The sequence below is a fragment of the Pipra filicauda genome, unplaced genomic scaffold (assembly GCF_003945595.2).
Source record: "Pipra filicauda isolate LSUMZ 115617 unplaced genomic scaffold, ASM394559v2 scaffold13_size5146498_pilon, whole genome shotgun sequence".
Lineage (NCBI taxonomy): Eukaryota > Metazoa > Chordata > Aves > Passeriformes > Pipridae > Pipra > Pipra filicauda.
The window spans coordinates 4460539-4476298 of NW_024103874.1; the positions used below are offsets into that span (position 1 = coordinate 4460539).

Genomic DNA, 15760 nt, shown 5'->3' on the forward strand with positions numbered 1-15760 from the left:
GGGTGGGGCAGGTGAGCACCACCCCAGTGCAGCTGCACACAGAACCACAGCTCCTTCACAGAGCAGCACAGGCCCCTCCAAGCAGGAAGCAGCTCATCTCAGGGGGGCAAAAAAGACTTTGAGATTCACTCAAATGCCTTGAAAGAAAAAGTTACATTAGCAAACAGATTCTAAGGTATCTGTGTAGGCAGGAGAGGTTTTGCCAGCACAGCTGTGTGTCAGTAGCTGGGGAGAGAACTGTGACATCTGCACTGACAGAACTTCAGCAACCCTTAACACAAGGCACTTACACTGTCACATCCTCCAATACAGGAGGCCCTTAACTGTTTGAGAAGCAAAATTCATATTGATTGTAGTGTTTTCTGCATTTGTAAAATGTAAAATTAACTAATGTTGAGAGGAAAGAAAAGTATCATATACACGTAATTTTTATTTTCAAGTCAGAGCTCCAAGGCTGGTTAACAGCCCAGGCAGACACTGACTTACTAACAGACTTTCTCTGTTTTATTACTCCTACAATACCTTCTGAAGCCTTTACTCACATCCTTCTGAGTAGGATAATCCCACACCAGCCCTAACAATGAAAATTTACCCAAAACCAAAATAAAACTGAATTTTTGGGTCAGGTTTACTTCTGCTCTCAGGGTCTGAACAGTATGAGCAAAAATCAAGTAACAAAAAGATTTTGCTCATCAGGGAAAGTTGTGAGCAGAATCAAGGCAGCATAGAGAGCTCTACTGGTTTCTTTTTCCCTTTTATACAGATTAAACAGCAATGAAGGTGGCTTTCCATAGTCAAAAGCTTAGATTAAAAAACCAAGCATACATCTCCGTAAAAGAAACCTTCTAAAGGTCCCAGAACTCACCAATTGTACAAGCTGTGTTTGTAAGTTTAGACAATAAAACTACCTCTGATGGGGTAAATATCTTTACCATTTACCTTTCCATGGCTTGGAATGAAAATATTTAGCAAAAACATACTATTTATTTACCTAATGTTCAATTTCTGCTACTGAACTTGATCTCTTCAGCAAATGCCCAGAAAACACCGTTCTTTGGGAAGGAGATTCACACCCTCTGGCAATCCTCCACACCAAGGCAGTTAGTTCTTTATCAGGGCTGTTAGGAACACTCAGCTGTAATCCCAACAGCTAAATCCAAGAACCTTACAGTTTAACTCTTTCCCATCCCAAAGCTTGTTTACTTTTAAATAATTTATCATTTCTGACCCTATCAGTACAGCTGTTGAAGAAAACAAAATCATGTGGTTTTACACTTTACCCCCTTATTTCATTTGTAAAAAGGGAGCTAAAATATAACCTCTGAGACCAGTTATCATTTTTATTCTTATTTCATAAAATGACCCCATTAAACAAAGTAAAACAGAAATTAAGTTCTTCAAAATTTGGTGAAACACGGCAATTACAGCACTCTGATTATGTTAATAAAGATGCAGTAAGCACAGCTGAGTTTCCAGTTTTGATTAGGGTTTACTGGGAGAACACACATAATGCATATTTAATCTGTGTGTTTTAGCTTCCTAACTGGAAATTTAAGCTTTTAAACCTAAAGGTCTATCAGTGGTCTTGAGACCATCACCATTATCACAGCTGTGAAGTATCCCCTCGTCTCAGAACCTGTGCTAGATAAAAACTTCAGAGCAGTTCAACCCTCCAAGTGTTAACTGGCAGCTGATTGAAGATTCCCCAGTGAGGAGACAGGCTTGGCTGCACAAACAGGAACCAGTTCTTGGGTAAATCTCACTTATATTAACTCTCCTACCCCTGCCCTGCTATTTGTAGCACTACAAGAGAAAGTGCACCAGAGAATAAAACCAGTGCAGACAGACATCACCACTTCTGTCAACTAAAACCATCTCATCTTGCTCTTGACAAGTGCAGGCCCTCCTTCTGCTTCTATCATTATATTTTGTAGCTCTCAGCCCAACCCCTATAACCCTTGTCCTTCCTCTCCCCACTGATATCTCCAGCTAAGTTTCAGGCTGTACAGAAATAAAATCCCACCACTGTAAGTTACAGCTATAAAGACAATTACTATCTTAAACCAGAAACAAATTATGTAATCAACTGCCAGAACAATCTTAGTAGTGAAGCTGGATTAAGTAGAATAAACACTGGCTTTTGGTGAGTCCACTAGACACTGAAAAAGTATTTATTCAACTTTATTTACTAACCTAGACTTGATTTGCATTGCTTTGGGGAGTTTCAGGGGTTTGGTGTTGTTTGTTTTGTTAACTCAGAAGACATCTCTTAGTTACATGAAACACACCCTATGAAGCACTGGGTCAATTATATATATATATTATATATATATGTATATATTTTAGTTTATATTATTATTTATATTATTTTATGTTGATATTATATTTATATCCTATACTACATTACGTTTTTATATTTAATATATATTTAGATATATAAAGTTTTATACATTTATATATTATATTACCACTATATTATTTATATATAGTTTATATTATTATTTTGCATTTCAGCAGTTTTAAAATCTGTAGACATTTCTGAAGTGTACATATATTTGCAGCAGAGCAAAGCCTTCATTTGCATACCAACAGAAATCAACTAAAATAGCCCTTAAAGAAACAAACAACACAAAAACTTTGTAAAAGACATTATTTACAGGCTACTCTTGAAAATACCAATTATTTGATTTGCAAATCACTGCAATCTTGCAGTCTCAAAGGAGGCTGAAGGCCTACATGAGCCTTTATCATTCCACCAAAGTGCATTAAAACACCTTTATGTGTGACATGTTTCTGGAACTGTCAAGGGAAAAAATTTAAGGCCTAACTGAACAGCTATTTTGAGCTTACTTCTATATTTATTCCTATAGAAAGTTCCAAATGTCACGGAATGATAACAAGCAGCTGGCATACATAAAAGTGGAGCACAACCTAAAATATCTGTTACAATTAACACAGTACATGCTACACTTGTACAGTAACTACACATCATTTTTCATTGACCAGCAGTTAAAGTGCTTAAACAGCTGGCAAATTTTGTTTGTAGAAGTAGCACCAAGACAGCTGAAGCTAAACTAATTCAAATTACAAGTTGCAAGAAAACTGAGAAAAACAGAAGGACAAAAAAGTGAAAAAGTCTTCATAAAATACAGCAAAATATGGTTGAGTATCAGCTGCCAAAGAATTCACTTTAAAAAAGGCTTTGATGACTAAATATTCAAAAGAGCTCTTTCTAAAGAAAAATCTCAACTCCATTATCCAGGAAAAAAAAATAAACCAGGGAATTTAGGAATGCTATATACATCCTTTTGAGTTAAATAAAAGGAATCAGCATTTCTTGTCTCCCTGAAGTTCCTGGAAAGAAAAGCCCACGCAAGAAAAACACTATGTTACACTGTTTCGAATTACTAAACGTTAAAACTGAAGGGAGAGTGTAACACACATTCATTTTATAACACATAACTAGACTCTAACATTCCTTCCAAGTTAGAAATTACAAGCTCAGATGATAAGATTTTCATAGCTAAAACACTGCCATCAGTGTTTTGGAGATATAAATTATTCTAAAAACTATTTAACTGTATGAAACAAAATTTGGTCGCCACCAAAGAATGGCTTTTGCAAAGCCAAATAAGCAGCTCCAAACTACCATCACCTCCAAGAGACAATATTTAAGCACATTTAGTGCCATTTAAGTACATTAGTGCCAGAGATAGAGGATGGTTATTGAGAATGAACTTATTAAATATTTAAAACGAGCTCACAATTCCTACTGTCTAAATATTCACCCCCTCCTTTCCCCCCCCCCCAAAAGAATCAGCAGAACACGATGAAGTTCAACTCCTCGTGTTTAACTCACCAATAAGGAGATGCCCAAGGAAAACAAACATCTCCCCAAGGCAGGTCAGGTTCAGCCTCCCCCCCTCCTCCTCCGGCCCGGGTCGGTTTCGGTCGGGCTCGGTTGGGTTTCCGGGTCCCCAAGGGCTCTGCCCCTGCCCGGCCTTCCCCGGACCGGAGAACCGCCCTGGAGCGGCGGGTACAGCCGGTGGGGCCCTCCCGGAGCAGCTCCTCGGCGTCGGCTTGGCCGTGACGGCGACGGGCTCCGAGCACACGCGGCCTCTGCTCCGCTCTCCTTCCCCCCAAGATGGAGGAGCCGCCCTCAGCCCGCTCCGCCCGGGGAGCGCCCGCTCCGCCCCGGCCCCGCCGCGGCTGGACCCAAGGGCTTCCCCGGGGAACCCGCGTGGACTCGCCGATTCCTCCGGACCGGGCCGTGCCCGCGCCCTGCTCGTCCCCTCAGAGCCCCCCCCTCCTCCACCCCGGGCTGCCCGCCCGCCTCCATTTTAGAGCGAGCCCAAAGGCGGCCGCGCCGCCTCTCCCGCGACCTCCCCGCCGCCGCGGCGGCCCCGCTCCCGGTCCCCTCCCGTCCTGGTGCTTCCCCACCCACCTCCCTCCCTCCCTCACTCACCGCGGGCAGGGGATGGGGGTCTCGCCGCCGCGGGTCTCAGCCGAGCCGCGCCGCCATTTCCTCCTCGCACCGCGGCAGCGCTGGGCGGGGCCGCTCCGCCCCCACCGACACCGAGATGGCGGCGCGGGGCCCAGAGCACCGCCCCTGGCGCGCGGCTTCCGGAGGACCTGGGCGGGAGAGCGGCGGCACCTCAGCCCCGGCCCCTCAGAGCGCTGCTGCCCGGGGGCTCCCCGCGCCCGCACCGTGCCCTTCTGCCGTCACTGCCGAGAGCGGGAGGCCCGGCCCGTTTCCCCTCACACCTGCTCCCGGTTCTCTTATGGCAAACGCGGGCTAATTTCACCTCCCGGGAACGGCAGCTTTAAGTCATTACACGTGAGGGTGCGCGGGCCGGAGGGAAACCACACGGTTTTATCGGTGCCAAGCGGTGTCCGCTCACGATGAATTCCCTCACGGGGTGAACGTGGCAGCGAAGATGCTGCAGAACCCACCTGGCTCAGGGCAGCTGTGCTCCCCGCCTGTGCTCACTCCACTGGGGTTTGCTTTGGTTTTCCTATCCTACTCCATCCGTTTTAGAAAACCAAATGGCAAATTGCTGCTGCAACGCTTTCCTCTGGATCCAAGCTGTGGATTGATGTGAAGGGAACGTTCTCTGGATCTGCCCATCCAACGCATGGAGCCTTCCTAGGAAACGCCCGTTAACTGTGATTTTACTGCCCAAACCACTCTCCAGGATCCAAGCTGGATTGATAGCTGTAGCTATCAATAGCTACAGAGAGTTAACTGCCATTTACATGTTTTGTTCCTTTTGTCACCTTTTGGGACATTGGCACCCAGAAACACCCACACCTCGTGGTCTCTGAGGGGTCCTAAGGACGACAGGAGACCCCCAAGGCCACAAGGACACACCTGAACTGCGCACCTGAAGAGCCTTTAGGCAGCTGGATGTGTGAGGTTTTGACTCCAATCCTGCACATTTTTCCTCATGAGTTGGTAACATGGATTTCAATTGGATTCCAGACAGGTGCAGTGTTTACAGAGATGGATTAAGGAATGCAAACACGAGGAAACAAAAACATATTTCGTAATAGTTCTATAGAATTACAGGAGTCTATCGAGTAACCTGATTACTTCTTTCAGAAATCTAAATTCACAAAACTTACGGTGGTAAAAGCTCAGGGTGATGCTGGAAAAGCTGCTATTGGCATAGTCAGCCCCTTTCTCAACCTGTAAAACTGGGCAGTTTTAATACTTACTTCACCCAGGAACACCTAGAGGTAAAAACCCCCAACAGATTCCTGTGCAAAAGGAGAAGACACCACGATTATAGGCAAGCAGGAGTTCAGGTTTTGTTCTGCCAGCTCCAGAGCTGCAATAAATGAAATCACGTGGAGGGGAAATACCTTAGGGTTTGGTAGATCGAGCTGCACTGTGACTTATGCTCTGGAAAAAGCTAATAACATGTTGTTAATGCACAAATTTTGCATCTGGGGGCTGCTCCAACCCAGGAATTACACGCCAAGGGAAATGGAACATGCGAAAAAAGGAATTGCACACCAGCAGCAAAAAGAGGATGTCTGCCATAGGGGATCCTGCCATGAAAAAGGTATTAAATTCCTCTTACACACATTTAGTAAGAGGCTTACACCCTCTTAAGGTAATGCTGATGCACTTTGCACACCCACTAAACACCTGAGCACTTTACACTTTCAACCACAAAACCCCTACACTTTTGTGTTAAAGCCCAGGTTGGAGGATCTTCCTTTGCTGACTAAACACCTGTGTTACCTCTACCGTCAGCACCTCAGTTCTTTCCCTGCCTCATTCACTTATGGGTCCCTCCGAACTCAGGATACTCTGTGATTAATAAATAAATAATCTATTACATTGTAAGTTTTCTCAGTTTCAATGTAAGCACAATTGTAATGAAAGTGGGTTTTGGAAGCTGGGCTTTATTGCACAGTCACAAAAACAAGAGTGAAAAATGCACAATCATGTCCACATTCCCAGTCTGTGTGAGTGAAATTGCATTTTCCTCAAGGGTATTATTTGCAGCATTTCACACATAAAAGTATATATTTTAAGCCTGTTCTCCCTTTAAATTTACAAATTAAGGTGTTGTTGCAAAGTGTGGACTATGTAAATTTTTCTTAAGAAAGGATGTTCTTTGATGTTTGATCTTTGAATACTTTCAAGCCTAAACAACAAGAAAGGAGATTTAATCCGTGAAAGAGAAAGCAATCAACAACTCCAAGTGACGTCCAGGTGTTAGAAAGACAAACTACTTGTTGATAGAATTGCCTTGTTAAGGTTTAGGGCATGACCAGCTTTAGTGATCTCAGACCTGGGGGGAGGTTAACGAGGCTTGGGAAGGATGTACCACTGACAGTGGACACAAAGAATGCAGAATTTACGGGCCACAAGGACACCTGGCAGAATTCCCAAGATAAGGAAAAAACTGATAAAGCCAACTCAGCAACTGTGCTAAACCAGCTCCAAGTGGGTAAAAGGTGATTCTGGCACGGGCAGATCATGACCATCGACCCAAGAAACCTACTGACCCAAAAGATGAGAAGGATAAGCACTGCAGTAATTAGTATGAGAAGTGACTCATTAACCAACAGAAGGTAGAATATTAATTAATAACTGTGTAACTTGTACCCAATGAACACTAAATCCTTTGTTTGCTAAAATGTGTAAATAGTAAAAAGTCGTGATAGCTGGCGTGCTGGCTTTGTGGATTTGCCACCCAGCACCCGTTTCTGTGCAGAGCTGTAAATAAATCAAACACGTCGCCTCTGCCTGTGGATTGGCCTTTGCACAGCGGGTGAAACAACCCATTTTGGCAGCAGCGCGTTTTCTGCAGAGTGACTCACAAACCCGCAGTGGGTTCACCAGCTCCTCAGCAGCCGCTACACGTTTGACGGAGATCATCGATGCGAGCCCTCAGCCCACCGTTATCAACACGGGCGGAACCTGGCGGGACCGCACAGGATATCGCAGGCCGTGCCCACAGAGACCCTCTCCCCGGCAGACGGATCGCGCCGTGTCCGTGCAGGAGCCGCCACCGCATCACCCGGCGGTTCCTGCGCACTCCCGGCCGAGCACGGACCGGACCAGCCTCTACCTCAGCTGTTGGCGGCGGGGCCGCGCTCGGAGCGGGCTCCCGGGCAGGAAGCGGCCCCGGCCCCTCAGCGTTGCCCCGCGCCCACCGCCCCCGGGCCGCCCATCCCGCCGCGGCCGCTCCGCCCCGCGGCGCCGCCGTCTCTGTGGTACCTGGGCCCGACTCGATGGTCGCGCGTCCTCGCCCCGCGCTCCCCGCGCGCTGATTGGCCGCTGAGCCGCGGTGGCGGCTCTCGCGAGACCTCGCGCGCGCCTGCGGCCCGGCGGAGGCGGCGGAGGCCCCGCGTTCGTGCGTCGGAGCGGCCCCGGGCGCGCGCGGTAAGATGGCGGCGGGGGGGGCGCCGCGCCGGGCCGGGGGCGCGGGGGGAGCGCGGACCTGCCCCTCACCCTCGCCCTGTCCCTCACTCTGCGGAGGCGCCGGGCCTGTGACGAGCGCGGCCCACCGCTCCCGTGGCCCAGCGCTCCCGTGGCCCGGACTCACGAACGGCCGGGCCGGGCCGGGCTGGAGCGGAGGGGGAACCCCGGGGTCCCCAGCGGGGGTCGGGCCGCGGCAGCAGCAGCAGCGGTGGCGCCGAGCGGCGGGAGCGCCGTTCCCGCAGCGTGGTTGGGAGCGGCGGAGCGCGGGGCCGGCAGCGATCGCGGCCCCCCCCGAGGCGGGTCCTGCCCCGGCTGTCCGAGTTCCAGGAGCTGGAGAAGGGAGAACCTGTTGGAAGCGGCGGAGGAGGCGATGAGGGTCGCGCTGCCGCTCGTCGGAGAGGGTGATCGTGTCTGAGAGGATGGCGGTGCCTGTTGCTGTTGTTGTTGCCGCCTCTCCTCCCCCTGTCGCTGCCCTGTGGTCGTGACTTGTCAGAGGCAGAAATCGTTAAATGGGCCTTTGGTGAAGTGCTTTGCGTGCGAATCTAAACAAAAATATTGTCCAGAAAAACACCGGGAGACATCAGTTCAGTAGCGTTGACAGGAGAACTTTTGGGGGCAGCGAAGCAGAGCTGGTTGTACGTTCAGTTGTACACTGGGTAAGGTATCGTGGACAGTTTTGTACCTGTACAATGTATGCAGCTTTCCCAGGTTTTGGTGACAATTTAAAGCAAATACTGTTTACATAGGCATTGCTTTACGTGTTTGTCACAGTCTTTCTGGCTGGCTGTCAAACTCTGATTCATTTGTTTCACACGGTGATGCTGCGGGTCCTGTGTGAGTTCTAACCAAGATTTATATGGAATGGTTTTAAGAGTAAGTACAAGGAGGTGGTATTTGAATTTTCTATTCTGAGGTTGCTGAAAGCAGCTTTTAGAGCCTGGTAAATAGATGTGAAAGAGTGCAGGAATGAGGAGGAGAAAAATGTAAACCTGTGGTTTGAGATAAAAGACTCCCTTCTGGATTATTAATTTAAAAGAGCTCATAGAAAGCTCTGAAAAGGGCAGTAACACAGTTCTTACACACATTAAACACATTTCTTCTTGAATCACGTTAAATGAGATGCTTTTCTTTTCTTGTAGTTAGAGTCCAGGATGAGTTATGCAGAAAAACCTGATGAAATCACAAAAGATGAATGGATGGAAAAGCTTAATAACTTGCATATCCAGAGAGCAGACATGAACCGCCTTATCATGAACTACCTTGTCACAGGTAAAAATGAGTGGAGATGCTTGGAGGATCTTAAATAAGTCTACTTTATCAGTCAGTGGGCTAGAATATGGCACTGGATGGAGGGGAATTAAGGGCTTTAATAAACTAGTTATTGCTCTTGGCTTCTCTGAGCAAAGTCCAACTGCTCTGGTGTTCTTTTAGCTGGAAGTTGACAAAGATTCAGATTCTGTGGAACAGAAATAACATTTGCAAACCTGAACTCTTGACTAAAAGAAAGAGAAAACAAAGTGGTTTCTGCAGTGCTGTAAATAAATACGACTTGCTTCTCTGGGATGTCTTTTTTTGTGCCATTAAAACAGAGCTCAAGAAAAGCTGCTGTTGTTAAATAACAGTCTGAAAGCTGGACAGAACAATTATCAGAAGCAAGGTTTAACTGTACAGAAAGATAAACTCTTAAAAGGGAACTGTTAAAATAGTTTGAGACCAGAATATTAACCCCTTCAGCACATGGCCTAACTTCATACTTGGAACACTCCAAACCCCTTGGGAACTGTTCCTGGCAATTAGGCTGCATGCCTAATTCCCAGGAAGTTGTGCTAGGGCGGAGGTGTTTGTATCCATCTACACCCCTGTTTACGTTGGGGTGGAGGTGAAGCCTCTGGGTTGAAGGAAGAGCATCATAGTGGGTGGTGTAAATCAGTTTTGTGTCTAAAAGCATTTAGGGGTTTAAAATAGCTGGTAGAGTGTTAAAAAAATAGGATGTGAGAAACAAAATTCATTTTTCTTGTCTATTTTCTTCTCAGTAAAACTGCCAGATATCTGTAAACAGATCTGGAGTTTGGAGGGTGAAGCAAAACCACCCAGGTTTTGAAAATGTGATTTTAACAATCCCATTTTGCAAGAAGTGCAGTGCTTGATTTAAGTATAAAATAGGCTCCCAAGTCAAGAGGTATCGAACTACAAGTTGCATCCTTGGAGGATGAGGACACATGACTTCAGAATGAATTAAGCATTTACATTTAGGTCTGTGTTGGCTAAATGCCTTCTTAAATAAAGTATTTTTCAGACTTTCAGATTAATCTTTAAACCCCCAAAGTGCATGAGCAACACTCAAATATTTTCATCCAAGCTGATGGGGTTTCTTTTAAAGCGTTTCATAAAACCTATTTTATGGGTAAAACCGTTTCTTTTTCAGAGGGCTTTAAAGAAGCAGCCGAGAAATTCCGGATGGAGTCTGGAATTGAACCCAGTGTTGATTTAGAGACTCTGGATGAAAGAATAAAGATCCGTGAGATGATATTGAAAGGACAGATCCAGGAAGCCATTGCATTGATAAACAGCCTCCATCCAGAACTGCTGGATACAAACAGATATCTCTACTTTCACTTGCAGGTAAGGACAGGTGGCAAACTGTCTTTGTTTTAGAGAGAGTGGAGAAAATAGCGAAGATTTAAATTTAAGAGTATGTTGGGAGGTGTGAGACTGAACAATGGATGCAATTTCAGGTGTTCCTGGCCTTGTTTTGTAGTGATAGGAAACTTTGTGGCATGGTGCAGGAACATTCATATACAGTTATTAACCTGGAAACTTGTAGCAGCAGCTGTGGCCTGTGAGTTACTTCCACTTGCTGTTAGTCTGAATTGCTGCTAGTTCCTGTAGTAACCCATCTTTTCAAATCCTGTTACTCAAAAGCACCAGGTTCCCTTTTTCAGTAGATTTTTGCAGACAAGTTGCTGTTCCTTGTCTCACACATTGAGAATTGACCTCAAACTGTCACGTTAAGGATTAGTGTTTGCCTCAAATTACACGCTAACATCTCGATCTTGCACTCTCGAAATAGTGAGGATTTGTTAATTTGTGTGGCTAATGTTGCTTCCCTGTCTTTCCCGTGTAGCAACAGCACTTGATTGAACTGATTCGGCAGCGTGAGACAGAGGCAGCTCTGGAATTTGCTCAGACCCAATTAGCAGAACAAGGGGAGGAGAGCAGGGAATGCCTGACAGAAATGGAGCGCACGCTGGCCCTGCTTGCCTTTGATAATCCCGAAGAGTCACCATTTGGAGACTTGCTTAACATGATGCAGCGACAGAAGGTAGTGCTTTCTCAAAGGGAATCGATGTCTTTTTATTCCTGTGTTATGAAAATAATGTCCAAATATTTTTGAAATGCTTAGAGAAGGCATATATAGCAGTTTGCAAGAGAAGTGTTTCTTGAGCAACAAAAAAACCTGGTGTTAGGTATTCAAAATGTATTCAACTGCTTGGCTCTTTTCCGTGTTTCCTCCAGGCTCATAATCTGCGGAGCTTTGCCCTGACCATTTCTGAGGAATTAGCACCCTAGGTGTGATCTTCTCAATGTCTGCGTGACTTTAGCGGTGTTAATCTTATGAAAACTATCACTGAACTCCAGTATTTCTTTTCCAGGTGTGGAGTGAGGTTAATCAAGCTGTTCTAGACTATGAAAATCGTGAATCAACACCCAAGTTGGCAAAATTACTGAAACTACTACTGTGGGCTCAGAATGAGCTGGACCAGAAGAAAGTGAAATATCCCAAAATGACAGACCTCAGCAAGGGGACGATCGAAGAGCCCAAGTAAAATGTGTGCAGATGGACATCAAACAATCTTAGTACTGCACAGTATACATTTATATCAGTCTGTGACTGAAATATTTTTACTACAGTACAGCACTCAATTCAGATTTTTCAATGAACATCTAATTTGAAGGGAGAAAAGTCCCTTTTAAATGCTGCAAAAACTGCATTGAAAGGCGCTGTGTCTCTTTGAAAGTCTGACTTAGGCTATGCACTATAATACATTTTTAAAAAAAACAAAACAATTAAACAGGACAGGAAAAATAGCATTTTTAAAAGTACAGAACTCAAGCTTTCTAATTGGCTGCTGATGCCTAGTTTAGTGGCCAGTGAGTTAATATGGAGTTATATTGGCAACTGTTCAGTTCAGTTTAACTGTCTCCTGTTTGAAATGTGTATATAGAACAGTGAATATTTTCTACCTTTAAGTTATAGCCAGATATACATTCCCCTTAAAAGTAACTGGTCAAGTTTTCATCTATAAACTTTGCGGTAAGGTCAACCTTTTGCTTAGGAAATAGTGTACAAACTTGTAAATCATAATTTAAGGACTTTAGGTTTTTGGGGTTTTTTTCTTCCTTGTTTCAGACTTCTTGGTGCTTTATATGGTGAGAGCTATGTTCATAATGGATCAGTGACCCATCTTTTCAGGAGGAGTATTGATGGAAATAAGTTTGTTTTCCTTAATTTTCGTGAATGACCAAAATGGCCCCAGAGGCATTTGAGGGTTTTTGTTGACAGGGGCCTTTCCCCCCCATGTTACATTTGCAGTTGTAGACACTGCAGTGGTTCCAGGTGGCTGATGCAGCTTTGAAGGCCACTGGATGTCTGTAGGATGAAAGACTTGTGCTGGGGAATCAGGTGGTGGGGAGAGATGCTTGTTGAAGCCTCTGATGCATCATCTTGTGCAGGATCTGCCTTCATGCTTGCTGAATTGTAGTTTTAGAGCTACTTGGGCTGTATTTATGCCTTGAACTGAGCAGAGCAGGGCTGTCTAATACCAGAAATTTCCATTTTCTCACTTCTTCCATACCTTTCTGAAGAGATGCAGTTCATCTTCAGCTGTATTCGTTTACTGACTGTCCTCACTCCAGTTAGAATTATAGTTTTAATGTTTTACATGTGAAGTCCAGACTTTCAAGTCAGCAAATTGTAATCTTCTGAGTATGGGATGTTCTGGTCGACTGATGGCAGCGCTGCACACTGGTTTGTATCCAGTGGTGGGAAGCACTAATCTTGCCAAATCCATCTCTAGATTTTTAGGTCTGTATATCAAGTTTTGCTGAGCAAAGAGCGAGCTGATGAGTCAAATAGCTTAACATCACGAGACACTGGCAGTTGTCACAGCAGTCCCATACTGTACATAATCTAGTCTTGTATGGTAGATATTACCCTGTAGAATGAAACTTAGTTTTCACCTAATTTTACTGGAATACTTAATGCATTAAACTGTATAAAGCTTTGCAGATACACCTGGCTTAAGGGAACTAACAAAACCTGTTACTGATTGCATTACTGTGAACACTTTACTTGTGTAGCTATTTTTGGGGGTGGGGGGAAGCCATTGTTTGTTAAGCAGCTATGAGAGATGCAGAGCACCAAGGTTAAGCGAGATGATGGATGCAACAAAATCATTTGTTCCCATTTCTTACCGATCGTTCTGTTCTCCACTTTGAGGCATTTGTGGTATGGAGGTCTTAAAGTTTATATGTAACAAACAAGCTGTCAGTAGCCCCCCAGCTACAGCAGCAGCCTGGCTTTCCTTCACCCAGGCTGGTTATTCTAACACCAAACTTTTAACAGTTGTGGGTTTGGTTGTTTTGGTTTTTTTTTTTTAATTATTTTTTTTTTTCTTTTTGAAGTCGGTTGATGTCTGAAAACCATGTATAACTTTTAGTTTGTGAGAAACTGTATGGTTAATGTAACTTTGTTTAATAACAAAACTGCAGAAACAAAACTGGAATAGCTCTACTTTCTTCATATAGAACTGATCAGCTTTTCCTCTGTTCTGACACTTGTGTTGTTGAGTCTCACGTCAAGCTTCTCCCGGGTGAAGTGGAAAGTGGTGCGGTTTTGTGGCATGACTAGCATTTTTCTCCATGAGAAATGCAGTATTACAGCCCTGGGTGAGAAGTTCACTGTACTCCTAGAACGCTAAGTTAATTCCATAGAGTATTTGGGCAACGACTGAGCGTAGACTTACTTGAATTTTCACTAGCTTGTTGGTTTTTTCCATTAAAAAATAAACACGTTTTTTAAGGGGGTTTAATATAAAATTAGTCTAGAACTATTTCACTTTGTTTTTATGAACATGCCACATTGATAAGCAGCTTTAATCTGTAAAGTTTTTGGTACCTGCAAGAAGATATTCGAAAGCTATGCATTTTAGAGAAAGCATAAAGGTAGTGATATTGGTACTTCTAAGGATCTTTATATTAGTGTATATAAAATAGTTTGCATATACAAATATAATATATAATCTGTTTGAAATATTCTTGAATGGTAGGGGCTGTGAAACATATTATAATTTATGGAAATATTGTACACAGTAAACAGACGTCTCAGTACACGAATGAACTTTTGTCATATGCATGAGAAGTGTCTTATTTGGTGACTACTAATGAATGGGCTTTTGTTAACCCATTTTTGTTAGATAACCACTTTAACAAATATTATTAAATGCCACTTTGATCAGTTTTCTTTAGTGTAAAAATACATATTTTGTTCCACTGAATTTAGAACAATATGAAAATCACTTCTGTAAGAAGATTTGTTCCAAACTCAACGGTGGCAGACAGATCTGGTCATTAAGGGTGGTGCACTCACTCGTCCTCCCCCAGCCTTGCCTTTGGTGAAAGCAAATCAGATTTTTTTCATTAATGCTTTGTATGTGAAGCAGTTGGGTTGTAAAATATCCTGTCATATGCCCCTGCAGAAAGGCTGCATAGCAAGTGTGTTTTGATTAGGCTACAAATCTCCCTCCTTTTCCCAAAGCCATCACCTCCCTGGTAACTGTCTTTGCTGTTCCCGTGTTTTGTTTCTGCCTGTCAAATCTAAGCTGAGCTGTGGTTGCTTCTGTTGTACAATGGAGGGATTTGTGAAGGGTGGGGGATCACAGGCTTCCCTGAAGATGAAGTGCTGGTGGTACTTTGAGAAATACTGAACTGCTTAATTTACATAGCTGGAAAAGCAGAGGCTGCTGCACAGAAACTTAACAGCAGAATTTTGAGTAAAGCATTTCCTCTCAAGACTTTTGAAGAGGCAAACATACACCTTGAAGCCAGGTGAAGTACCTCTCTCTCTTTAAGATGATTTCATTGAAACACTTTCAGCTCCTTCCACCCACATTGAAAGAAAAATTGAAAAGCACGTGGAGAGCATTTATGTAGCATTTGAAATGTGTGAAATTACCTGGAAAGAATTCTGCCTCCTTTCCACTCCTTGTACATACAGGGGAAGCCATTACATTATTTTAGGGTGATTTTATTGTTTTTAATTTGTAAAATTTATGCTTTGTATGCTTGAGTATAAGCTTAACGGCGCTACTTAAAAAAAATCCTTGACTAGATGAGTGTTGTTTGACTTATTTCAAACCTCCTTCTGTCCCAGTTGGTTACAAGCTCATTAAACGGAGTTGGAGCGCGGTCCCTGTGTCGTGTCTTCACGGATACCGGGGCTGCTGCTGTCAGCCACGGCTGAGAGCATCCTTCAGATCCAGCACAGGAAAGGGGATGGAGTCAGGTTTTGCCCTACATCTGCCTCTAGGCTACAGGTTCTGACCTGCACTGTAGATCTCCCTACCCTCAGAAGCCATGCCAGCGTCAGTAATTGTTTGTGCTCTAATCTCCTTACTGAAAAGGGACCAGGAGGGTTTTTTGCTGTGCTGAGCAGTGGTGGCCCCAGCCCTGGTCCTGTCCCCAGCCCTGCTCCTCCTCTCGCTGCTTTGTGTGCTCAGCTGAGCACAGACGGAACACAAAGCTCACGAGCAGCACCCT

The 15760-nt window shown here is 44.4% G+C and overlaps 2 protein-coding genes across 4 annotated transcripts in view; one reads left to right on the plus strand and one right to left on the minus strand.

Moving 5' to 3' along the window:
* Positions 1-4632, minus strand: part of DIDO1 (death inducer-obliterator 1) — a 50049-nt gene extending 45417 nt beyond the window's left edge. Inside the window, exon 1 of one of the 2 annotated variants that reach the window (XM_027710641.2) lies at positions 4466-4632. The gene's annotated coding sequence lies outside the window, so the exon portion shown is untranslated. Of the gene's footprint in view, positions 1-3859; positions 4028-4465 lie in introns of those variants that run through there. The other variant, XM_027710640.2, reaches the window with a different exon arrangement.
* A 2747-nt stretch (positions 4633-7379) lies between these two features.
* On the plus strand, positions 7380-15333 carry GID8 (GID complex subunit 8 homolog). 2 transcript variants are annotated; one of them, XM_027710645.2, is made up of 5 exons: positions 7380-7903; positions 9082-9211; positions 10368-10564; positions 11067-11264; positions 11596-15333. In XM_027710645.2, the coding sequence occupies exons 2-5, from the start codon at positions 9094-9096 to the stop codon at positions 11767-11769; spliced, it is 687 nt and encodes a 228-aa protein (XP_027566446.1). In that variant the 5' UTR covers positions 7380-7903; positions 9082-9093; the 3' UTR covers positions 11770-15333. The 2 variants fall into 2 exon arrangements, with proteins under 2 accessions (XP_027566446.1, XP_027566447.1); XM_027710646.2 differs by lacking the exon at positions 7380-7903 and adding an exon at positions 7983-8598.
* The last annotated feature ends 427 nt before the right edge of the window (positions 15334-15760 follow it).